We start from the raw sequence: 27,640 nt of genomic DNA, 5'->3' as shown, positions 1-27,640 counted from the left end.
ATTATATATATAAACTTACTGATAACTTCTACTGTAAGTAAAACCTATAAATGGTAGATGGTTCCCAGAAAAAGCTTTCGGAATCGCAAAAGTCTCATCTGGTGAATCGTCTTTCTCTATGTCCTCAAAGTTACTCGTGTCAACATCACTGACTAGCTCTGGTACTACTGGCGGTACATCTACAGTTACCAAGACAAAAACACAAATTAGTCATAAACATTATACATGGTACATATTATTGTCTTAATAGATTTGATGTCTGGAATATTTTCATTTTAGTGAAAGTCTGGTGTGGCTCAATCAAACCCCACTTTATATTGTTTGTTTTCCACTAACAATGATGAACATATCGTGTAATCAGGTAAAAAACAGAGAGAAGCAAAAGCAGAAAAAACACACGAGTGACAGCTACCGCCCACACACGAGTGACAGATACTGCCCATACATGAGTGACAGATACTGCCCACACACGAGTGACAGATACTGCCCCACATATGAGTGACAGATACTGCCCACACATGAGTGACAGATACTGCCCACACATGAGTGACATAAACTGCCCACACACGAGTGACAGATACTGCCCATACATGAGTGACAGATACTGCCCCACACATGAGTGACAGATACCGCCCCACACATGAGTGACAGATACTGCCCACACATGAGTGACAGATACTGCCCACACATGAGTGACAGATACTGCCCACACACGAGTGACAGATACTGCCCACACACGAGTGACAGATACTGCCCACACACGAGTGACAGATACTGCCCACACACGAGTGACAGATACTGCCCACACACGAGTGACAGATACTGCCCACACACGAGTGACAGATACTGCCCACACACGAGTGACAGACACTGCCCACACACGAATGACAGATACTGCCCACACATGAGTGACAGATACTGCCCACACATGAGTGACAGATACTGCCCATACATGAGTGAGATACTGCCCCACATATGAGTGACAGATACTGCCCCACACATGAGTGACAGATACTGCCCACACATGAGTGACAGATACTGCCCACACATGAGTGACAGATACTGCCCATACATGAGTGAGATACTGCCCCACATATGAGTGACAGATACTGCCCACACACGAGTGACAGATACTGCCCACACATGAGTGCCAGATACTGCCCACACATGAGTGACAGATACTGCCCATACATAAGTGAGATACTGCCCCACATGAGTGACAAATACTGCCCCACACACGAGTGACAGATACTGCCCATACATGAGTGACAGATACTGCCCATACATGAGTGAGATACTGCCCCACACACGAGTGACAGATACTGCCCATACATGAGTGACAGATACTGCCCACACATGAGTGACAGATACTGGCCACACACGAGTGACAGACACTACCCCACACACGAGTGACAGGTACTGCCCACACACGAGTGACAGATACTGCCCACACACGAGTGACAGATAATTCCTCACTTACACTCTCTGATGTTGTCCCAAGACCACTGATCATTGACAAAAAACTTGTGTGATTGTATCTCCTCAATACCATTCCTCCCTAACCGCTCGTTCCTGAAAGTAAACAAGATATTAGATTATAATCAAAGCAATGAGCCAAGGATAATCTAATCTATTTTGAAGGGCCATAAAAATGACTGGAGAAAAGGGACAAAAAGGACATTGTCACTGTCCATATTGTGTGGATACCAACTTGATCCACTGATTCTTGTCAACCTAATCACGTACTCTAAATGCAAGTAGCCATATGTTGGAGAAATCAATCAAGAACTTTGTCTCTGCATGGCAGAACTTCTATGAGATTCAGAAAATGTCGAGACAGCCCAGTAGCTCTTGATTTCCACCTCCAATCACACTCACTATGTGATGTAGAATACCAAACCACTGACATCCTCCCTACAGACCCCCATAGGAAATAGGTAAACCGATCCTCCCTACAGACCCCCATAGGAAATAGGTAAACCGATCCTAGCTACAGACCCCCATAGGAAATAGGTAAACCGATCCTCCCTACAGACCCCCATAGGAAATAGGTAAACCGATCCTCCCTACAGACCCCCATAGGAAATAGGTAAACCGATCCTCCCTACAGACCCCCATAGGAAATAGGAAAACAGAATCAACCCTCATAGGAAATAGGAAAACCGAATCAACCCCCATAGGAAATAGGAAAACTGATCCTCCCTACAGACCCCCATAGGAAATAGGAAAACAGAATCAACCCTCATAGGAAATAGGAAAACCGAATCAACCCCCATAGGAAATAGGAAAACCGAATCTACCTCCATAGGAAATAGGAAAACTGAATCTACCCCCATAGGGAAGGATTGGATACACCAACTACACACCCTGACACCACTAGGGATCAATGTCCAATGGTAAATGTTGCATCCCCAATCAGTTTCTCATTTATTTTGAAGGACCATAATTCAGATATTTTTAAGTTTCACAGAGAAATATGTTCTACTGAAGATCACTTACATTCTAAAGAGATACTTATTTTTGAGTTAATTTATGATCATATATCACAAATAAACATGAAAATCTTGTCACAATTCAGAATATAAAAACATCAGCTTTTCAGTTTTTTATTGGGTTTGATAACTCAATGGCTTACCGGTCAGTAAGGAAGGCACAGATAAGACTCTTAGCTTCATTAGACATCTCCACTTCTGATGGAAAGCTGAGACAGTTCCTGTGATCCATAATTTTCCCGTAAGTTCCAACTAATGAGTCTGCATAAAAGGGTGTGTCACCTGCAAAGGAAATTTGATGGTAGATTTATAGAGTCCTGAGGACAAGATACCATATATACAAGTATCTAGAAATATTTATATCAGCATAACTTTCCCTCATAACCTCCACTCTCCATAACATGAATAAATTTATTGTGATATTGAATATTAATACACTGCATACAGACATCAAACAGTGAACTGAAGGGCAAATGTCTAAACAGTGACTTGTTGAAATTTTCTCAATACATACAAAATTGTTGATCAACACAAACTCTAAATTTCCAATAAACTTAAATCAATGAACAGTTAGCAAAGGACATAAATCTTGGAACATGAACAATAACTCATGCAATTACAGCTTTTTTTCTGCATTCACATTTTTTTTTATACCAGCCATGCCCAATTTTTGTATGAAAAATGTTTTTTATATTAAAATCTTTTTTTTTTTTAAATTTCAACTTTCCAATGTCCCACTTCATACCACACAATGTATTATCCTAACACAATATTGCAGAATTACAGCATTATAGAATCCAAAAGTGATTTCAAGCTTCCATTCTTACAAAAACTAAAAAGAATGTTACTAACAAACTGTCTATTCAGAATCCTTGACTAACTATTTCCAGATGAAATATGTTTTTTTTTTTTTAGCAGTTTTTTTTGTTGTTGTTTTTTTTTATTCTTTTTTTTTTTTTTACAAACCTGCATCTTTGGGAGACAATTTTTCGTATCAACTTACCAACCAACATTTCATAAAGGAAGACTCCGACTGACCACCAGTCACACTCGCGACCATAGTAACCCGGCCGGCCCTGAGACTGAAGCACTTCTGGGGAGATATAATCAGGCGTTCCTACTGCTGTATCTGATCGAACCATCCCATCCTGTCAACATAACAAAACACTGCAATCAGAGGGATGTTTTATAATTACTGCCTGTCATTGAGAAATATTGACAATTCCACTGACTTGCCTGTGGTTACATGGTTACTGGAAAAAGCAAGATTTTATTGAAATGAACTACTCCACTGTTATGTACAGTTATCAAATTTTAAAGATTTAGTTACTAAGAGAGCAGATAATGTCTGTAGAATGTATCATGTTGATATAGAATGGTGATGTCACAGAGAGTATTAACACCGAGTTAAGATGTTAAAATATACTCCACTCTTCCCTCAAAGTTTTTACCAAACAGACTAGTCATTAACATTTTGACAATACTTATTACCTAAGTTATGATTAAGAAATTTTCTTCATGGTAACCTTTCATAACTATCATTACTATCGTGACTGGTACAGGTCAGTTTGACCAATGGTCATCATGCCTACCTTGTCCATCCTCATACAGGTCCCAAAATCAGCGAGCTTCAGATGTCCATGCGAGTCCAATAACATGTTATCTGGTTTTACGTCCCTACAGAAAAATTATGCATTCCATTAAGTTCTTTAAACATTTCTAAAGTCTGAAAAAAATTCTATACAGACAATTTTTTTTAATATTTAATTTATATATATTTGGAATGAATTAAGCCTCAAGAATAGAATGGAGAATTCTTATTGATGGTAAGTTCTATTGATTTTATTTATCAATGATCTACAAGTGTTTTATAATGACATACAAATATTGAGTCATTAATTATTCTCTTAGCCGAGACAGGTGAAACAACAGTTTCACCCTAGGGTTGAGACAAGGGGACTCCTGCAACAATTGAATGATGTCACGACAACAATACAATGATGTCATGTCAATAATACAATGATGTCACGACAACAATGCAATGATGTCATGGCAATAATACAATGATGTCATGGCAATAATACAATGATGTCACATTGTAAATTTAATCATGTCATGTCAACATTGTCTTACATTAATGTAACATCAATATTTGATATATAGAGAGTAAAAAGGGAAAGAGAAAAATAATAATTTTCCCTATTGGGAGTGGGACAGGGGGATATCAAATCTCGGGATAAGATTCTCAAACTGTCTAATACTCAGAAAGGCTCCTGTTTTTCAACTTAATCATCTTCTCCCTTGGGTTGAGATTTCCCTGTCTCATCACCAAGGGGATGGAAGGTTCTATTAGTCTCATCACCAAGGGGATGGAAGGTTCTATTAGTCTCATCACCAAGGGGAATGAAAGGTTTTATAAGTCTCATCACCATGGGGATGAAAGGTTCTATTAGTCTCATCCCTATGGGGATGAAAGGTTCTATTAGTCTCATCCCTATGGGGATGGAAGGTTCTATTAGTCTCATCCCTATGGGGATGAAAGGTTCTATTAGTCTCATCACCAAGGGGATAAAAGGTTCTATTAGTCTCATCACCAAGGGGATAAAAGGTTCTATTAGTCTCATCACCAAGGGGATGAAAGGTTCTATTAGTCTCATCTCTATGGGGATAAAGGGTTCTATTAGTCAATAAATACATCCAACATTTCCCACAGCAAATAAACTCTGTAATGAGAATGACTATTACCTGTGTACAAATCCCATAGAATGGATTGCATTGAGAGCAAGAACCACTTCTGCACAGTAGAACTTGGCCCACTTCTCCGGAACATCATAGTTACTCATAAGGTTGACTAGATCTCCACCAGGCATGTAGTCCATAACCATGTACAGAAATTTGGTATCTTGAAATGCAAAGTGTAGCTGAAAAAAAAATTAATGATAAAAGTTTGGTCAAAGAAAGTCAAGTGAATGTTTGTTCAAGTTTACTTAATCTGCTGTTTTAGTCTAAAATATGATGTTATAAAGTGGACCCATATCCATTGGAGTTTGTAATAGCTATTTCAAATTTTAAGTTCTTTCTAAAATATAGAATGTTGTCATGTGTAGGACCTTGTACATCTCTTTAATTTGATTTTAAACAAGCAGGTCAAGGCAGAATATAGCAACTAAACAGAGCAGTAATTCTGAACAAAATTTCATTACAAAATGGTAAATCAGGTGACCTTATTTCAATTAGCAATTCCCAGTTGTAAGTGGCAATCACATACTAAAATTGCAAAATAACTGGAATACATACGACACATTACCCACACCTTCCCCAGATAAAGGGACACACAATCGGGAAGGGGAATAACTCTGTATAACTTTGGATACAAGATGCATTTTTTGTTATGCAATACTCCACAATACCAAGAGGAATGATGTGTTTAATTAGCAGTTGTTGGCAATAGAGTACAACAGATATGCCCAGGATAACAAGGACATATAAATGTCAAGTTCCCCCGCCCATGAAATAATACTTGAAATTTAAGTGGACAGCATGCACAAAAATATGAAACACAAACATTTAGAATCAAAATTACATGTTGCAATAATCAAACTTGAGCTAGGGACTTATATAATGAGTCTACCAAGCAAGTTTTATCAAAATCTTATCATTCTATCGAAAGATATTGTACGGAAAGCAATCAGCCAATTGGCAATCAGGTCACAGCAGCCTCATTAAATATGCGCGAAATATGATGATAATCAAACTTGAGTGAGGGGTTTAGGTAATAATTATTCAAGTTTACAAAGCAGGTTTCATCAAAATCCGATCATTCCTTCGAAAGATATCATGCAGAAAGCAATTAGCCAATCAGATCATCGCAGCCTCATTAAAAAAAAAAAATTCTAAGATCTAAATCAAAACCACATACCTGGACAATCCATGAACTGTTGGCATTTGCCATAATCTCTCTCTCTTCCCAGTAGAATGCTGATTCTGATCGCTTTATCTGAAACACAATCAAGTTGACTTGTCAAAAAACATACAGTATTACTATCATAACTCTTCCATTTCAGAATCATGAATATTCACAACACATACAGCTCATCCCTTCCATCGTTTGACGCGGTCCTTTAATTTGGATTTTGAATCATGTAACTTGAAACCAATACACTTGATCTTTAACAGAAAAAAAGAATATCCCAAAAAAGTGAAGTTCAAAAACGAGTAAAAAAATATTTTCAAATACATGTAAAAACATGTAAAAAAATTTCAAATACATGTATTTCAATAACTTTGAATATTTCCCCTTTTCCTTGTTCACCTCATATCCCTCCCTTATATCTCATTTCTCAGATTTTTTGTAGCAGTTTTGCCATCTGGTGGAAATTGCTGGTTATGTTTTTGTTTTTTGTTTTTGTAATAAGTCAGCATAGGTTGCTGGATTTCAGGTCTAAACCGTAAAATACCAGAGTTTTGTTGACTTCGAATTCCATGGGAAAAATAGACAACTTACAAAAGTGGAAATGGGATCTTAATTCAGACCCAAATATATACAGAAAGACAGGACAATAACTGATCTCCCAAACAATGATCGATTTTCCCACAGTTTTTAACATTCTTTCTCCAAAGAATGATTGAAGAACCATGCCTATTACGTGCTAGAATGGTCATTGGTGTGTCCAGTATTGTACTTAATATTCTAACAGAGTTTGCCTTGTGTCCTGGAATCGCTGCAGAATGCTATTAGTGAAAGAAAACGGCAAAACCCGAAAGCCATTATCAAATTTAGGGAAGAGGAGTCGAGACTACTGATTAAATTGCCCACACAAATTCGAAGTGACGAAGCCGTTCCTATCACCTAACACATTCACCAGGGAAAATGGTGATGTTGCATGAATCATGATGAAACTCATTTTAAAATTGTTTGTGTGCTTGATATTTTTTATAATCAATAAACAGTTTATATATTTTCCTAGAATGTCTAACAGTTAAAAACTTCAGGAAATAAGACTTGCAGCAAATATGATTTTATCAATGTGATCTTTAGCGGGGAAATATTTGAAGGTTTACATTACTCTGCACTGTAGCATCAAAATAATCAATATTTCAACCATTTCCAGTATGTAAAATTTCAATGTTGTTTAAAAATAGTTCATTGTAGACAATAAAATTGTTTCGGGCAACTATACATTTACTATTTCTAGGTACAACAATGGCATGACCTTATAATTAGATACAGTTTTTTTTTTAAGTTGACATCTAAAAGTTGTAATTGTTTGATATTTTTATTTTTCACTTTCACTTATCAATTGTGCAAATATTTCATAATTTCAATTACATAATTTGATGACAATAGGAACAACACACACCCCTCCCCTCCCCCCAGTGTTAATTGAGCTCCTTGCTTTGAGATACTGACCATTTTTATTAAGACAATTACTTTTGCGTTAAACAAATTGTACAAGAGACTAAGATCCCATCTCTGAAATCTGGACCAGAAAAGTCCCAATGTCTTAACACTAGATAATAGTTGACAAAGCATGTAGTGAACATGTTACAAAATTGAGCTAAGCAATGGAAACTAATTGATGAAATATGATAATAATATCATAATTGTACTTTAAGATGGTACTCAGTTAACAGATTCTAATCTATTTATTTATTGTCTTAGGCTAATTATCAACAGTCTTGCTCAATTTAATCTCTAGATAAAAAAAATAAAATATTATCAAACAGTTCCTATTCTCAAATTTCCTAAAATCATCAATTTAACTTAATTAATTATTTTAAATCAAAATTATCATAATTGTAAAAAAAAAAAAAAATTGTCAAAATACTATAAAGATCCTAAAACTACATTCAGAGCTTCACAAATACTTTAGACAAGGCATTGAGGGAAGCGAAAACCCAAAAACTAATTCTGCTTGGCCTAATGGTCTAACTTCTGATGGTTTTGATATTTTTCCAGAGAAGGCCTCTACCAGAATCAGATTAATCATGGTCGGTAATATTCCTAAACATCATCAATAGGTAGATTCATTATTTCATTGCAGAGCATTACACTTATATGCTGGCATCGACGGAAAACATCTAAGCAGAGACTGCTGGGCCAAATTACTCCTGATTGGGACAAAACATAAATCTTATTGTTCCCTGTTGGATGTGTATTGCAGCTCTGTATGTATAACGATGTCCAAACGTCTGATGTTTGCAAACAGTCTGTAGAGGTGTTTGTAAGTATGAGGACTGTATATTGTTTGTACAAACATGCATAACTGCCTACTAGCTAGGTATCCCTAATTTCCTGGATGTATTCATTTTTCGTATGAATTCTTGAACAAGAACTCTGAAGCACAGACTAACAAGAATACACCCCCCCCCCCCCCCCCCCCCAAAAAAAAAAACTAACTTTCATTAAAGTTTGGTTAGAGCTAATAGTTTAGCAGAATTACTCTTTGACCAATTTCTGTCAGATTGATAAACCTGATTCTTAGTATAAGCTCAAGAAACGTTGCTGCTAGCTTATCAGTGACTATGTTACTATCTGTAAAAGATGTAAAATATAAGTTTCTGTGTAGATAACATTGACTAAATTACTGTGTAATACATATAAAAAAAAAACACCAAAAGGTAATCTGACTTGCTGTCTAGGATCTAAAAATGTCAAAACAGTCTAGACTCAGAAAGCATTTTGTATTAAAAACACCATCAATATAACTTTACTTTGCTGCTGAATATGTTTCCTAAGTCAGAAAGCTGCTGAATATGTCTCCTAAGTCAGAAAACACTATAAATACCAAATAACTCGGACAAATAACCTTACATAATATACTTCTCACATAAACTGGTTCAAAAGTCCATTATAGCATTCATCAATATCAGCATCATCATTTGACACACATCTTTTGGTGTCCTGCCAGAGATGCTTTTGGATAACACTAAAATATATACAGAGATCTAATCTTAAAGACCTGCCAACCCAAATAAATGAAATGGAGTTAACCTAATCATTTGATCTGGACTGATCCACTGTCACTATAGGGGTAGGATATACCAATATAATTTATGATAAAGTCTACATGAGGTAACAATAACACCAAGATACATTAGTGATGCTACCAGTAAAATTAATTAAAAAACAGGACCATGGTTATTTATTAATTAATTCACAAGGAAAACAAACAACATTTTCTCTAGGTCAGTGGATGACATGCTATTTGCATGAAACCACCTGCCGACAGACATATGTCCGTCACGATTCAACTGACGTTGTACCAGGCATACTTTGAGCTGAGCATGTATAGGTACCATTCCTATGTACTGTTGCAATGGAAATCAATTTTCACATCGTTTAGATGATGAGTTTCTATTTGTGGTCGAGTAAGATGGGACGGTAATGGGTTCCTCAGCCATGTCCCTGCAAACATCGTTAAGCCATTCCATGTTATTATGGTGCTGGCTATTTTGGGCCCTTGTTCTGCTATACACTATCAGAGCGACGTGCTATAATTACGTTTATGCAAATCTGTGTTATCTTTGACTTACCTCTAAGAATTCATAACACACATAAATCAAAGATAATATTTTCTTCACTTCATCATTAGCCCTTCCTACACTGATATTACCTCGACAACATTTTAAGACAGGCCAAACTTTCTTCATTGTACATAAACTAATGTCTAGAAATTCTACAATTTCTGCTTCATTTCTATCTCAAAATAGTAATTTTTCATTGTCAGATTTCATTTCAGAATTTCAAATTCATATTTTTTTTCATTTTGAGTGTTCCAAACTTCAATTTTCTACTTGCTTTCATAGTCAGATTTCACAATTTCAAATTCAAACTTTCTTCCATTAAGATTTAACAATTTGAAATTCATACTTTCTTTCATGATGAGATTTCATAACTTCAAAAGCTGTGGTGAGCTTTCACAATTTCGAATTCATACTTTGGTGAGATTTCATTATTTCAAATTCATACTTTGGTGAGATTTCACAATTGCAAATATATACTTTCTTTAATGGTGACATTTCACAGGTATAACAAGATATCTTTTTCTCAGTGAAAATAAATATATCACTTATATACTAAAACCTTCCTTCTGCTCTAGTTTAATAGTAAATGAGAGACCTACAAAATAATGAGGTTAAACTCTCCCTATCACATATATAGTAAACAAACACAACAGGTGCCTTGACCAAATGAAGCCTAACCCTAGGTATATCATATCCAAAACGGCAGGGAGAATGGGTCATTAGTAAATAAGATGAAACAGTTTTAAGGTCTGCCGTGGTATTTCCTATAAAGAGGAAGTGAGGATTAAGGCTAATCCGTCAGAGGAAATGTAGTTGTTCAGGCCGTGACTGAGAATTGAATCAGTACAGGTGATGTGTACACAAGATGGATCAAAACACTCACCATTTCGTATTTACTTAACAGCTTCATGGCATACACCTTCCGTGTGGATCTGTGCCTCACCTGTAATATAAACAAATTAAGCTACACGCACTGTTTTCTTTTACGGAACATAACCACTTGTAATGAAAATATGTATCTCTTCTTCTCCGTAGAGACAGGACTACCAAGTCTGTAACTCAGGATTTCCTTTTAATTTGACCACCAAATGTGATTAAAACATTTTTATAAAGTTTTGATAAAAACATACTTTACCTAGAGTACAGATGTAACAAAAAATCGTGATTTCAACAATCTCAAATATCCCAATATTTCACTCATTGTTCAAAAAACTTTGCACTTCAAAACAATACAATACAGACCAAAAATATAATGTAAGCATAATTTTTTGCTTCATAAAAAAGTTTATGAATTATCAAAGTTAAAGACAATTCAAACTTACCAGTTGAACTTCCCCGAATGCACCCCTTCCAATGACTTTGACAACCTCAAAGTCAGAATGTCGCATACGACAGCTGTTGACGAATTCCACTGCCTTTCCATCTGGTATAGAATACACAAAAACACTTCACAGTGAAATTGTATCCCCAACATCAGTTCAGAACAGAAAATATCATTTTAAGCAATTGATGTTCCTTATAAATAATGTTTTATTGATTAAGGAAGGTCAATACTAGATATATTAACATTTTAATTCACTGTTTCATATAGAATCGGAGTAATTATTACACTTACATTTGCCCACGAACTGGTCGACACTCTTGTTTCTCCGGATAGCCGGATAGTCCAAGTCTGCGATCAGTGAGCTCAAGCCATCCTGAAATTAGAAAGAATCATCAGTAGAGATTTGACCCAAAGCAAACATCACACTTGGAAACTGTATACTAGTAAGCAAAGATTCATCAGTTGAGATCAAATCAGCTTATTCTTCAAACTTCACTAGTACTCCATGCAATATTTACTGTTGAATGAAGGATAAAAACTTCTGGCATGCTATTTCACAAAGAATAAACATTTAACTGTTAGTAAACAATGATTTATAACTGTTAGTAAACAATGATGTACATGTGTACTACATGAACCTTTTATGTTTTTATCTTGGCGGGCTATTTACTCATCAAAATGGTACTGATCAGTTTTTGTGTTATAAGAAATGTTGGTTTGTATATTATAATTATATTGCTTGCAGTTTGAAAGGCACAGCTTGTTACTACATATAGGCCAGGTATACGTAAAATACATATGAAATTCTTGTACAAAACATGTTTTAACATTTATTGAATAACACCACTCTTTCTTATGTACAGAGATTGGCCTTCTATTGAATGTACATATTCATAGCTAGACATTTTTGACAAAAATGAAAACTGGGGACATGTTTCAACTGAAAAAGGGGCACTTGAATCAGAGAAGACAGTATTAAATCTGATGAATATTCATAAGAATGATGAGGTAAGTTAGTCACCGATGAGTGTTTATGATGAGACGCAGTACAGGTATCTGATGGGCATACACAGGTGCGAAAAGAGCTGATCAAATCAGACCCTGACTACACCTGTATGTATGTGCATGGTTGTTGCATGTGATCTGATGCGGATCTAAGTTTGTGTAACACAGCCACCAGAACAAAACAATTCACCCACAGCCTGATGGAAACTGGCGAAAACATACCCAGTCTCCTGATGTAAACTGGCGAAAACATGCCCAGTCTCCTTTATCAATCAATGTGCATGAAATAAACACAAGCCGTTAAAGTTTGAAGGCAACAGAAAAAAAACATGCATATGGAGAGATAGCATATAGCTATAGGAAAAATTTGGATGCAGTATATCGGTGTTCACTGGAGCGTGACATTACACATGTTTTCAGGTTCCTTAACAATGTCTACACTATATATATCAACACCTTTATAGATTACAACTGCAACAGATAGAGGGGCATAAAATTGTAAAGGTGTATTTCAACCATACACGAATTCAAGCCAGATCCAGATTGTTTGATTTTTAATTTGTTTTTATTATCTGTGCATAAATTTACCTCCATTTATAATAATTATTACCCAATAAAATTTTTAAAGATGAGAAACATTGGAAGTAACTTTTTTAAGAAACACCAGCAGGCTAGAGCATTTATTTTCCAGCGCAAAATATAAATTGAACTTGGAAGAGAAAGGGGTTTTAAACATTTTTTTTTTTTATTAATGTTTAGTGCTTGTTGTCATATATATTCCATCTGCATTTTTAAATTATATGAACATAAGATGACAAATAAACACTACACCTTGTGTATGACTGAGGTATGTATCAACAGTCGGGACAAGGGTCCACATAAAAATAATCAGCGCCACAGTTTCTATGAATGCTAATCACCAGGCTTGACCACTTCCTGTGAGTGACGGCACAACCACAGTGATGTCCAGCCTTATCTGAAGTGACCACTCCAGGTCCACAGGTATACATTAGGTGCTTCAGTCCAGCGTAATCACTCGGCTGATAATCACTATTCAGGTGTTTATGGCATTCATGCTAATATGACTGTCACTTAATGTGGAGGAGGATCTTGGTCTGGGGCACAACTGTCAAACAGGTACTAGGTACACACCAGGCTAAAACTCTGTATAATCACCGCGGGTGTTATCTACCCGTATACCCGGCCAAACTTGGACACATTTCCGTGGTCAGTTACTACCAATCTCATGATTCAGCATACACGGGAGTATTCACATACCTTACCGGTCAAGACAATAACTGGGAAGAAATACACTGAATTCTCAGTTGTAAAATGGCATAATCTTGGTGATGACACAACCAGGTGCTGGGTTTTCTGGATTATTTACCGTTCGTAGGGGACTGTTACTGAAGAATCTGATCAGTTACTTTTGTTTTAAAAACACATTTCAAATTCAATCTGTAAAAATTAACATTACTGAAAAAATGTCTTGATTTCTAATTTTTTTAATATCACCTTTATTTTTAAGAAACAGGCAGCACCTATAGGATTAGGACACCAAAGTGGTTGAATGTAAGCCTATGAATTGTTCAGAACATGTGTGATCAACACTAGTAATATCCTTCAAATTGTATATGGGTATATCCAGCATTTACTGGACCACACAGGCAAAAACAAGTCATTGAATGGGAATTTTGAGCAACATCTTCAACATATTTTTTTTTTATGCCAGACATTGAAAGACTCGCTATTTGAAGCCTGTTTTCCACAAAAGGCATGGTGATACAAAATATGTTGTACTTTTAATTCACCAACATGCATACACTTATACTAAAAAGAATACATGTCTCTCTCAGCAAACATCATAATGAAACAAAATTAAGATTCAAGCGTGGTACAGACAGATATCAATTAAGACATTTTCTTTCATCATCTTTTCATGACAAAATGTAAAAGCATTTTTTTTAGAAAGAGAGCTAATGGATGGTCTAGATCTACACGGGATGGATTTTATATCTTCACACAAGTTAACACACTTTATTATTACAATTGTGCAGGACTTCTATCACTAGCTCTCCTGTTGTCCATTTTTAACACAGCTTTTCATTTCTAGTGTTGATGGGCTCTTCAGAATGTGATAACTAACTTTTGTATTCTGTTGTATGCACCTATTCTGTAATAAACATGCACTTCAAATCCATTAACATAATCAGAACAAATTAGCTAGACCCTTAATTATAAACATTTGATAAAAGTCCCAAATCAAGAGACTGAGATCTAGATGCAATTAAAGTTTTAGCATTTGAATCCATAAATAATACAAAGGTAGCTATCACCTAATTCCTGAATTGATTCTTGACCATTGTCCAGTCTGGTCAACCGTACATTAAACATTAATGTGTTACTAGGGATGGCCGATGGAGTGGAAACTGGGCAACTTTTATTGTGTGTTAGCTGTCACAGGCCAAATACTTTCATGTGTCGTTGTGGAAAGATTAAGTTGTATACCAGAAAAGGGCTATATTTAATATGACCGAAAGATTAAGTTGTATACCAGAAAAGGGCTATATTTAATATGACCGATACATTTGTAAGAAGTGAATAGCTGACATGGTTGAGGAATGCGTGGAATGTGATTTCGGATTCTCTGTCTCCTTGCATGTCTCTGAACTCTATAGTACACTACTAGTGTTCTATAAAGTTTGGTTAGCTTAACCTAACATCAACTACATTGTTTATCATAGAGTTCTATAAAGTTTGGTTAGCTTAACCTAACATCAACTACACTTCTTATCATAGAGTTCTATAAAGTTTGGTTAGCTTAACCTAACATCAACTACACTTCTTATCATAGAGTTCTAAAAAAGTTTGGTTAGCTTTACCTAGCATGAACTACACTTTTAATTACCCTGAACAAAATCATTTTTCATATGATCAGAATATTTTAATAATGAAAAATTTCAATATCTTAGAAATAGGACAAAAATAGACGATCCAAACTAAATCATAAGAAAATTTGAAATTGTAAAAAATAAGGAAACGAAAAATTTAACCTAGCAAGTAATTGAGAAAAAACACTGTTAGTCTAGTGTTCTGTAAGCTTAAATTACTATATCAACCATATGAGAATATATATAAAATCCAATTCATCAATGATCGCCTTTTTCTGGACATGTTATAGGCACAATGTATACACATATTACATATGTTTTCATTGACTATCATCTCATATCACTATTTATATCTTATATCAATGGCCCCTGCAGTTACAGTTGAATTTTAACAGCGCTTTCTATATATATCTTAACTGTGGGTATGAATTCAGAGTCAAACAGCAGGAGACCTGGAAAGATAACAACATCTAGCTAGTAAACAACTAGCTGGCCCAGTCCTTGACAGGCTCCTATGTCCAACAACACTGGATAAGGGTCCCATGGCATGCAGTATACTCTATAGTTTGTATTTTATGGGCTGTAGTGTCTGCATTCAGTGGTTTTTTATTTTTGAGGTTTGATAACAAAGACTTTCTCTATTAACTTAAGCTCTCCTCCAATCAGATCTTATAGATCTGTCCTCCAATCAGATCTTATAGATCTGTCCTCCAATCAGATCTTATAGATCTCTTTTCCAATCAGATCTTATAGATCTCTCCACCAATCAGATCTTATATGAACTTTAAAACATCAACTTATCTAACATAGATTAATAGTAGTCCTTAGATAGATAATGGGTATAAAACCAGGGTCATTTTGAGTAATAGCTGTTGGCTACCATATCGAAGAACAGCAGGATAAAGTGTCTGGCTATCACAAATTAAGGCCACCTACCGACTTTACTGGCCACAAGCCTCATACAAACCTGTAGATCTGGCAACCAAGCTTTCACTGCCCCCCATAGACCTCAATGTAGTTATAGACCTCAATGCTTACTAAGCCATCGCAGCTCCCTATAAACCACGCAATGGCAAGCAAGCTATGGCAGCCCGCTATGGCTACTAACTAACTATATATATAAGCTATGGCAGACCCCTATAGACCTCAAAGGCTACGTATATACCAAGCTATGGCAGACCCCTACAGACCTCAAAGGCTACGTATATACCAAGCTATGGCGGCCCCCTACAGAACTCATGGTTACCAATGCAAGCTATGACAGCCCCCTACAGAACTCAATGGTTACCAATGCAACTTATGACAGCCCCTTACAGAACTCAATGGTTACCAATGCAACTTATGACAGCCCCTTACAGAACTCAATGGTTACCAATGCAAGCAATGACAGCCCCCTACAGAACTCAATGGTTACCAATGCAAGCTATGGCAGCCCCCTACAGAACTCAATGATTACCAATGCAAGCAATGGCAGCCTCCTACAGAACTCATGGTTACCAATGCAAGCTATGCCAGCCCCCTACAGAACTCATGGTTACCAATGCAAGCTATGCCAGCCCCCTACAGAACTCATGGTTACCAATGCAAGCTATGGCAGCCCCCTACAGAACACAATGGTTACCAATGCGAGCTATGCCAGGCCCTACAGAACTCAGGGTTACCAATGCAAGCTATGCCAGCCCCCTACAGAACTCAATGGTTACCAATGCAAGCTATGGCAGCCCCTTACAGAACTCAATGGTTACCAATGCAAGCTATGCCAGCCCCCTACAGAACTCATGGTAACCAAGCTATGCCAGCCCCCTACAGAACCCAATGGTTCCCAATGCAAGCTATGCTAGCCTCCTACAGAACTCATGGTAACCAAGCTATGACAGCCCCTACAGAACTCATGGTAACCAAGCTATGACAGCCCCCTACAGAACTCATGGTAACCAAGCTATGACAGCCCCCTACAGAACTCATGGTAACCAAGCTATGCCAGCCCCCTACAGAACCCAATGGTTACCAATGCAAGCTATGCTAGCCCCCTACAGAACTCATGGTAACCAAGCTATGGCAGCCCCCTACAGAACTCATGGTAACCAAGCTATGGCAGCCCCCTACAGAACTCATGGTAACCAAGCTATGCCAGCCCCCTACAGAACTCATGGTTACCAAGATATCGCAGCTCCTATATATATATAGACCTCAATGGCTTCCAAGCTTTACTCAGGTCAGATGCAATCATGTATATTATCTTATTTGGATGTTGAAAATGTTTTATTTATGTCATGAATACTAATGAACAAATCGATCAAAAGGTTGTAATATTATTGATCATGGTAAATACATATATAGATCACATCCATACTTGTGAACAATCAAATAGATATATATATATATATTATATATATAGCATTTGATACACCATATAGAAGTATTAATAAGCAATTTGATTCTCAAATAATCTAATACACAAGGGCTGTGACGTTAAATAATTAACATCTGCTTAAACTAATAGTAAGTACACACTAATTGAGAGTGGCAGACAATACAACCATGAGTCATACCAATACAATTCTCTACCAAGTATCTCCGTGTTATTAATTGCAGCCACAGTGACACGCTGGTAATCAAGACTAGGTGATCTAATGAGCCTCAGAACATAGCTAGTGTTAATGGTTGGCAACAATGATGGGGATACCTCGGACACCTCTAACCACATCATATTGGCAGAAACAATCAAATATCTTTATTCAGTCTCCAAATTATATTGGTTGTTATTTAGAAACAAATGCAAGTAAATTGTGCCTTGTATGGGATTTTCTCATTTACCAAACAAAGGGACAAATTCCACATGCATACATGTATTTGTTTATGCATTTAGCATGAAACATAAAAAGTGATAAAATTCCTACATACAGGTCTGTAAAATCTTAACAAACCAAACAAAAAATAATTTAATATAAAAGTTGTTTTATAGGATTTATTCATTCTAACATAACCGTCACATACATTATTCTTTATCCTTGATTCCTTTGTCTACTGTTCATGTTTTATGACTTTAATCTCCAGATTATGCTCCAGCCTCAATCTGAGATTCATTGGCAACTTGACCTTCACCTTACATACATGGCAATCCAGTCTACATATCTGATCATGAGGTCCTTTGAGAACCTGACCTTAACCTTTCATGTGTATGGCAATCCAGCCTCTATCTATATAACCATATCCTTTGAGAACCGTACCTTCCCCTTAGTACACACGTAAAGCTCCAAACTCTATTAAGAGATATTTTGAGAACTTGACCTTCACCTTACATACATGGCGCTCCAACCTCTACCTAAGGTCTTCTGAGAATATGACCTTCACCTTACATGCATGACACTCTAGCTTCAATTTGAGGTCTTCTAATTAAGAACTTGACCTTCACCTACATACATGAAACTCTAGCCTCTATCTGAGATCCTTTGAGAACTTGACCTACACCCACCAACACAATTTATCCATACACTTTCCTAATCAACAAGTCCATATATTCAATGGAATGCATGACACTTTGACATTAAACAACGACTGTATGACCTACACCACAACCTGATCTTGTCTGAACAATAAAGTTTAAACACTTCCTCGGACCATTAAAACCCGATACCTGTAATATTATGTAGAAATTTATGTATTACGTTGACCCTGACATTACAAAGTCCTGAACATTCCGACTCAATGCCATACAACTTTCAGTGGTAAGACAATGATGAATGAATTTCTGGCCAGACCACAATATAAACACGATGTACAACTGATTGGTTAAGTACCGTTATTGTTTACCCAGCTCATCACATGACTACAGACAGATCTCCTACAATCCTTCAGGCAGACTCACAGCTGGTAGGTATTGTTTTAGAAATAAATTCATAACTTTTTCCCTGTGGCCATTATATCCACTTCAAGAATGCAATAATGAAGAGAAGGTCAGACAAATCCGATTTTATAGCAAGGATCATTTGTAGGAAAGTTTTATAAGCTTAACGTCATAAACTGAAAAAAAGAATATTTGCATATCTTGTAACTGTTATTCAAAAGACTCCACACTAATATTATAATACAGTACTAAGCAAATACACGCAGATGCAAAAAGAAAAAAAATATTTCAAGAAAACTGAATTTAAAAATTTTCACTCTAATGAAGCTATATCTGGTTCTATGTTTTCAATGAAGAAGGTAGAGCTGGTTAGTGGTAGAAGAGAGGAGGCATCTAAATGGCACAGCAATGGGGGCACCTAAGTGTAGCAAGTGGTATATATATATAACTTATCTGAACCATATATTTATATTTAGTAATTCAGGTCTACTGCACAGGCAGATTCGGGTCGTACTTCACCAGATAAATGGCATTAATGTTTATCATTATCTGACATTTCTACTTGGATATAAACAATTTATATACCACATCTATATTTATTTATATTTTAAAATGCTTCGGTGTAAACCTGCTCCATAAAACATGCATATAATTTTTCTTTTTGCATGTGCAAGATCTACATCAAATTAGATAGATTTACATTTTTTTTTGCTGAGTATGGATTAAATATTCCAAAAAAGATTTTTAAACTGTTTTGCCGTGTTAGGACTTTCATGAAAATAAATATTCCATGCTCATGATTACTTATAATTTTTTTACAAACAATCTAGGATATGCTTGTAGATAATGGTGTGCCAATAATGATCAATGCAGTTTTAACATAACAATGATTCAATAATCAAGTTTACTTGTGACAGATTTATCTTGTACAATTGTCCATCAGGAATTAAAGTTTCAAAACATAAAAATATATAGAAATTAATATACTGATTTGTTTTTTTAATTTTTGCTGTTGGATAATCTACAAATATGATTAATAAAGCATAATCTATAAGGTGGTATCTTATCAATTTATTCCTTATACCAAAGTAGAATCCATAAAATTCAAACGTCTTGTAGCCACATAGTCCTGTTTAATATTTATCATGGGCAGTGAAGAGCTTTAGACACACTGGGTAATAGCTACCTCAGTTCAGACAGATCATAGAACTGTCTTACCTGGGGTAAGATATGGTGGTTACCTCAGGACTGTCATACATGTACACCACACCTGGGTAAGATGTTGTAATTAGTTGAGGCTACCCCACAAGTATCTTAAAAGTGTACACCACATTTCTCCCCAGACCCACTATGTCAGCATAATAGTAAATTTTAAGCAAACTCCAAAATCAAAACAACTAAACAAACCTCAATATGAACAACTTATAATATACATGGGAGCACCTTAAAAAGTTCAAATTTCCAGCATCTCTATTTTCCAGACTCACTTGACCATAAATTCTGGATGATATTTCACAAATGAAGGCTGTGTTGATCAGATGTCAACTATAACATCTAAATATACCAAGTTTGGTTAATTGGACTGATACTTTTTAGCAACAGATCTAAACAAAACAAAAAAGTTAATTGTTGAAGAGGATGTGGTTGTATCGTAATGCCACTCAGAGGTTGGCTTTCATGACTTTTTGTTGCAGTGAAAGAAAAGATGGAAGAACATTGGGAGTAGGTTGTTAATTCAGGGAAGAGTTTTCAGCAATTATCCAGTTGGAGGAAACCACCAACTTGTGTATAAAACACAAACTCACATATTATGCACCAGTTGGATTTTGGATATGTTTAATACTAAAAACAGCCAAAATCACTTAAACAGTGAATTTAGCAGTATGTTATTTAAAGTCAAATGAATTTGAGACAAGGTAAATAATAGTTTACAGGAAGTCGTTTACAGAAAGCATTGTCTACTTAAAACTGTTACTCTACCAGAAGTGTTGTGTCAATTTTTGGTACTTTATTATAAATGTATTTCATTTTTGCATTTGTGTGATGTTTCATGACTAAGTAAATGCATCTTCGACGATTTTTTTTGAAAAGTTGTGTTTAAATTACGTTGAGCTATTTTTAGTAACAAAGCTATACCTCCATTGGCATATAATAGACAAGTTTGTGTATTAAATGCAAGTATTGGTGTGATAGGAGTTATGCCCCCAGACCTTGAGGAGTTTTCCCCTGAACTGTACATGATGTTAACAAACAGTTAGACTTCCATTAGCACCACTCACCCAATAATATGCAAAGACCATTTTTTTTACAACTAGGATTTCAGGTGGTGTGAAACAGAAGTCGTTCTCAATCAAATATTAAAATCATTTCACTGTAATAACAATGGGTTGGTGAAAACAGGAAGTGTTATGTTAGCAATCATTTGTCAATAACCTGCAATAAATTGATGTGTCGTATTTGAATGTCAACAATAGCACTGTGTGAACTTGCAAAATTGTAAATAAATGCCCTTAATGCATTCTATTATAGAAAAGTTTATACGGTATGAAGCAGCCATTTTTGTTATTAAAAACTATACAAAGTTGTCACAGTTATACTCCAGACAGCATCAACAGATTAGCATGTGATGACAAACTTGACAAAAATGTTGACGTCTAGCCAACCGTGACCACAGACACAACGCAACTTACCAACAGTCCGTTTACATTCAATTCGGAATTGGAGTCAACCAGTTTTTCCTCCACCTTTTGGAGCCGAATTCTGTATTCTGGGTCGAACGATGCCATCTCTCTGACTTGTCCGTGTACGAGAGATGCTGCCCGGATGTATTCAGGATTCAATCAACTTACTCCATTCACTGTCCAAGTTGTCATTTTGTCCTATCCGCATCGCGACATTATCCAATGTTCAACTGATGCATATTAAATAAACTTGAACATTTACTATCTCAATCTCCCGATCTTGTATGATATTACCAGCTGTCACAACTAATACCTGGTTTATACACTTACACTGTCCAATTTCTTTCCGACATGGGGGTTTCAACTGTCAACATCCACTATATGAATATCCACTTCCGTATATCTATACATATGTACTGCAACTCAACAGTACCTTTCTTTGTGAACACAATTTAGTACAAAGTCGCGCGAAACCCTCGCTTTACGTATGAGCAACTTCCCCGGCGAAAATGTGACCTGGAAAGAATGAAGCACCTGTCCTGCAATTTCAACCGCCATTAGTGTCCGGGCCAATATGGCTTCCAAACTGGTTTACCACAGTCGCAAATGATTCTCGAATACACATCGAGTAGGAATCAAAGTTATATTCATGTATTGCTGTTACAAATTGTTAATTTGAAGATTTTACTAGCTATATGCGTAGATCTTATTCATATCGAATAATTAAAACAAAAAATTAACCCAGTATTGATAGAAGAATAAGTATATCTTTTCTGACCTAGAACGCATGGTCATGTGGATATAAGGTAGATTAAAATGCAAATATGGGAGACAACTCGTACTGGTAAAATGACATCACCTAATATTATGACGGTCGACAAATTAGCCCTGCAGATGTTGTTATCAGTAAAAGAGCATACTGACGCAAGGTCGCTTGACATTGATCTAAAGTGTTATGATATATATTTCGATGAATAATGGATCGCCTGAGTTATGTTCATATGGCACATATATATATATTTAATGACAAAAAAGTGGGCGTGGCATGTTTTCTGAATATCCTAGCACATCACAGCTAATGCCAATATTGTGATGGTAGCAAATGATTATTTTTGACAAACGTTGTCAAATATTGAATAATATAAATGAGTAGATACATGAAAAAGTCAACACCAGTATAACGATTCCTGTCATTTATAATGAAATGGATAAAAGATATTATAGGTTTTATAACATTTTCATAATTACGATCTCAAAATTTAGAAAGGTATCAACCAAAAACTTGCCGACAAGAACATACTTCAGAATCAATTTTGATTCTTCTTTCTGTTTATTGTATCTCGAGTTTCCTCTGTATTTTGTTTTGATTATTTACCTAAAAGATGCATAAATGGAAGCAACACATATGAGTTAATTGACGTCATTAATTAACGCCATATATGTTTCTCTTATTTGATATGGATATATTTAGCAACCATTCCAAATGAGATAATGTAAACATTAAAAAACATTTTTTTGAAGAATTGTATTTTTGCTTGTAATAAATTTCTGAGTTTATTTATAGATCTTGTCTATCTAATTTTTGCTCGTTTTTTTGTTTTTTTTTCTTTCTTGAGCATAAGTTAATTACTCTTCCGCTTTAATAATGTGATTTTCGGAACTTTCATTGTATATACATCTCTGGTATTACGAAATCGGACATCAATTAATAAAAGCGCAACTCAAGGGATATAAGTCTTTCAAATTATTGGGAAAGAATTGCTGAATGTCGGACGTTTCGCTCTGACGTTGTTTCCCCCACGACATTTCGTCCCAGTCTAGATGATTCGCTCTATCTAGACATTGTTTCAATGTTACAATAGACAACATGCTTAAAAATTCTTATAAATATAATATTTCATTTTCACACCACACACGCGAAAAGCTACGAGTCTGGCAGTCTATCAATATAAATCTATAATCTCTATAAGCCCATTCTACGATAAAACGGAGACATTTTCTAATTCATTTACCGTTTTGTTGTAGACCTGTTTTAGCTGTATATATGTACATTTGTATTGTATTGTATTTTTACATTTTAATTATGTTTTTAATAACTTTTGTTCGAAACTCAGTACGAGCGATATTCGTACGGAGTTTCAGAAACAGGGAAAATTTTTACAAAAATAATTAAAAAAAAAATAATAAAACGAAAAAAAAAAAAATTAAAGAAAGATATTGTTTTGCCCGGATAAAGACTTTGTGACTTTGAATGTGTCCAAGGGTACGTTGTTATACCAATGATTATTTCAAATGTCAGGTTTTGTTATGAATTATATAGTAAGCATGAAAAACACGTGTACAATAATTTTTATGGCGTTTTAGATTTAAAGGATGAAAATAGTCCGATTTTCCTCTGACCTATACATAGGAGAGGAGACATTTTGATGGTAAGATTTTTTAACAATATACATTAAAAAGAGAAAAACTATTTTTCTTTCACACACCCACTCCTTTTCAAACTAATAAGACACCATATTCTTGGCTATATAATCAGAGAATACAAAACTAAAGATAGATGAGAGGGTGGAAGGGTCACATTAGGATATGGCACGTTATTTTGATAAATTGTTAAATTCAAAACAAATTAACCTATGTAGTATAGGAATAAGAGAAATTTTCTCTTACTTTTATAATTTTTACTATTATCAGATATTTGAATTTGTATCTTTTCATATAAATCATATTAAAGATTTATACAGAACACTGTGTATTTGTGTCTGTTTGTCTCTTCTATGTGATACGGATCCAAAATTGAAGAGCAGGATGGTAATTTCTGGTCGAGTTTGTCAAAGTCACAGATATAGGCCTAAGCACATGTACCTGTTCTTTGGGGTCTGATACGTTTACTTTCAGATTGTGTCTACTGAGAAGCCTAGGAGTTGATTTGTTTGCACAGGAACTGATTGTTTCTGAGATTAGAGATCATTGTTTAATCTTAGAATTATTGTCGGAGGAAGGAATCTAAAGATAAGTTGGAGGCCCTAACACGACCCCAATGTTCACTTAGCGGTGACGTATCTGATGCGAAACTATTATTGGGGCGAAACGTCCTGATACGAAACCAGTCTGGTCGAAACGTTCGGACACTGAATTGTCTACCCTGAACAAGTAAACGTTTCATGAACGCATGCGATATTTTCATATTTGAACGAGTTTTTCAAAATTATTGATATCCAGCAAAGAATTAAATGTGAATAGATAAATATTCAAACAGTGTTTTTATTTGTTGAATCAACAGAAATAAGTCTGTAACTGAGAGAAAATTTTGAAATGAAGAATTTTATTAAAATTTTGTTCATCGCATGATAACACACCCACAATAATATATATCACGCGATATATATAATTCTGTCCTACCTTTTCTCGGCAGCTTTGCGCAGTGGCGGTACCATAGTCGATGAGGATTTTCCGAGACGTGGTTATTGCTAGTTGAAAACTATACCCAATACCCCGCACTGTGGCCTGAAATATGGCCGCAAGTGCAATTTTTGTTAGCTCCTACGGGAGCAAACTAATAATAAACAAACAATAGTAAATAAACAATTCTTTCAGAAGGACAACTACAGCTCTCTGTTGTGTATTATGTGTTATCACATTTAAAATTGAAAATGTATTCCCAATAATTACTTCATCTTTTAATCAATTTATTAATCAATCGATTGATTGATTGATATTGAAACATGGGTTTCGGATAAAGAGGAATACATCACTATCTGATAATTGGATTTCCCCCGAAACACACAAATGTTTATGCTTCACACGATGAAAACATTTATATCTTTGTGCATTTGGGGGCTGTAAAAAAGAATAACGATGAAAAGGAAAGAAAATAATTATCTCCCCTTTCCCAGAAAACGTACGTATCATGAACGTCTATAAAACTCTCAGTTTTACGTACGATGAACGTATTTTGTAAGTAACATTAACTGTTTTAATGATTTAAAATCATTATTTCTATCCAGAAAACAATTAAATGCTAATAAACATCAATTTGAAATAATGTAATTATCTATAAAAATATAAACGAAAGTCTGAAACAGAGAGAATTTATTTTTTTAAATAACGAATTTGATAAAATCTAGTTCATCGCTACATTGTAAGACACCCACAATGATATACAACATATGATATATATATATCTGTCCCAAAATCTTTCCTTAGCTTTGCGCAGTGGCGGTACCATAGTCGATGAGGATTTTCCGAGACGTGGTTATTGCTAGTTGAAAACTATACCCAATACCCCGCACTGTGGCTTGACCACAAGTGCAATTTTTGTTAGCTCCTACGGGAGCAAACTCATAATCAACAAAGTTAGTATTTAGTTTAAATTTTATTTTATTTGTGATTCGATACAACATGTAGTAGTACAGCAACATAAATGAAAAAAATGATCGGATTCAGAAAAAAGTAGTGTACTTATGTTAATCTGTCTCCATAAGTTGTAACATATTGGCAAAATGACGGTACTGACAAAGTGGACTACATTATTTAATACAGGTGGTGCGGGGAGGGGAGGAAAGCGTGTGGGGTTGAGAAGAGGAAACTGTTACATGGATTTACCGATAGGATTAATTTGTTGATATATATATATGCATACAAATATATTTGCACATGTATTAACCGAAATAATTGTATTACAACCTTACAACCTTATATCGGTAACCAGGTCTGCGGTATGGAATCGTATGGTGTTTTCGGTACGTATAGATATTGCGCATATAAAAAGCACACGTTAGTATTTAACCATTCTCCAACGTTGTTCCTCCATGAAATATAGCCATCCAGACCATTTATATTTTTTTCAACATCACAAATAACTATTCTTAGTAATACGTTCTTTATTTACATATGTGATCCCTGATTTTTGGATTTCACAAATAAACATCTTCCACGAGGAACACAAGGATCATATGTTGGAGCATGTTAAAGCGACTTTCGCTGTAGTAACTGTACAAAGAAATGAATAAATAAATAGATAAATAAATAAATCAAAAAAAATATTTATCAGTTGGAATACTTATTATAATTATCTCCCATTAAAGCGTTCAATTATTTTTTTTATTCAGCGACAAGATTATGTCGACAACATTCACTCTGATTTCAAATGAATGAAAGATAGCGATGCAAATCTTGATACCGTTTTCAGGGTACAAATTTATAATGCGATGATGTCAGAATAATTAGAGATATCATTGATCATACATGCTGATATGCAGATTTTTTTCTCATACAACATGTTCCATCTAAATATTACATAATATTGTCGGATAGTCGAAACTTACTACTCTCTTTCAAACAGCATCTATCACAGACTTCATTAGCTTTCATTGTGTGAGTGGCTTTAATTTTCTAACATTGCTTTTTGAAGAAGAGTTAGTTCTATAAATTTGAATATTCCCGTCCTCTAATAATACTTTTGAGGTGTATATAATTTTCTAAAGTAATTGAACATAGTGTACTGGGAAAGAGATGATAGTCGTCTTCAACTATTCCATACTATGTAGTCATTATACTACTGCTACACATAAACGGTGAAAGGACACTCCGTTTTTAGTTAATATAGTTCTAAACATGATTTTTATATTAATCAAATCAATGTATTGTTTAAATGTATTAAAGTATCTGATAGATGTAGATAGAACCTCGCTCTTGTTGAATCTAGTGGTTCACTCTGCCATTTTTGGAAAAAATATCTCAATTCTTTGTTTCTCTGATATTTTTTCGATACCTGGCGTTTTCAAAGTCACCAGACATACACATGTAAACCTATAAGGGATAGGCGTACATCGTAGGTAGACTTAAATGTTAGAATCACTAAAAAAACCAATAAT

The 27,640-nt window shown here is 35.3% G+C and overlaps 1 protein-coding gene, 1 non-coding gene and 1 pseudogene across 3 annotated transcripts in view; 2 read left to right on the top strand and 1 right to left on the bottom strand.

Moving 5' to 3' along the window:
* Window positions 1-22,363, bottom strand: part of LOC117326171 (rho-associated protein kinase 2-like) — a 44,226-nt gene extending 21,863 nt beyond the window's left edge. For both annotated transcript variants that reach the window (XM_033882810.1, XM_033882811.1), the window contains exons 1-11: window positions 21,777-22,363; window positions 11,635-11,716; window positions 11,342-11,442; window positions 10,903-10,962; window positions 6,412-6,489; window positions 5,238-5,413; window positions 4,085-4,169; window positions 3,496-3,640; window positions 2,636-2,774; window positions 1,481-1,572; window positions 20-179 (exon numbers count right to left, since the gene is read on the bottom strand). In XM_033882810.1, the coding sequence (XP_033738701.1) occupies window positions 20-179; window positions 1,481-1,572; window positions 2,636-2,774; window positions 3,496-3,640; window positions 4,085-4,169; window positions 5,238-5,413; window positions 6,412-6,489; window positions 10,903-10,962; window positions 11,342-11,442; window positions 11,635-11,716; window positions 21,777-21,872 (1,214 nt within the window). In that variant the 5' untranslated portion in view covers window positions 21,873-22,363. The remainder of the gene's footprint in view (window positions 1-19; window positions 180-1,480; window positions 1,573-2,635; window positions 2,775-3,495; window positions 3,641-4,084; window positions 4,170-5,237; window positions 5,414-6,411; window positions 6,490-10,902; window positions 10,963-11,341; window positions 11,443-11,634; window positions 11,717-21,776) is intronic.
* Window positions 22,364-25,177: 2,814 nt separating this feature from the next.
* On the top strand, window positions 25,178-25,316 carry LOC117326640. The gene has a single exon (XR_004532490.1). It is a non-coding gene; the product is annotated as a U4 spliceosomal RNA (small nuclear RNA).
* Window positions 25,317-25,968: 652 nt separating this feature from the next.
* Window positions 25,969-26,100, top strand: LOC117326641 (annotated as a pseudogene).
* Window positions 26,101-27,640: the final 1,540 nt, after the last annotated feature.

This window comes from Pecten maximus, chromosome 4, assembly GCF_902652985.1.
Source record: "Pecten maximus chromosome 4, xPecMax1.1, whole genome shotgun sequence".
Taxonomy (NCBI): domain Eukaryota; kingdom Metazoa; phylum Mollusca; class Bivalvia; order Pectinida; family Pectinidae; genus Pecten; species Pecten maximus.
This window is presented reverse-complemented; position numbering and strand designations above follow the sequence as displayed.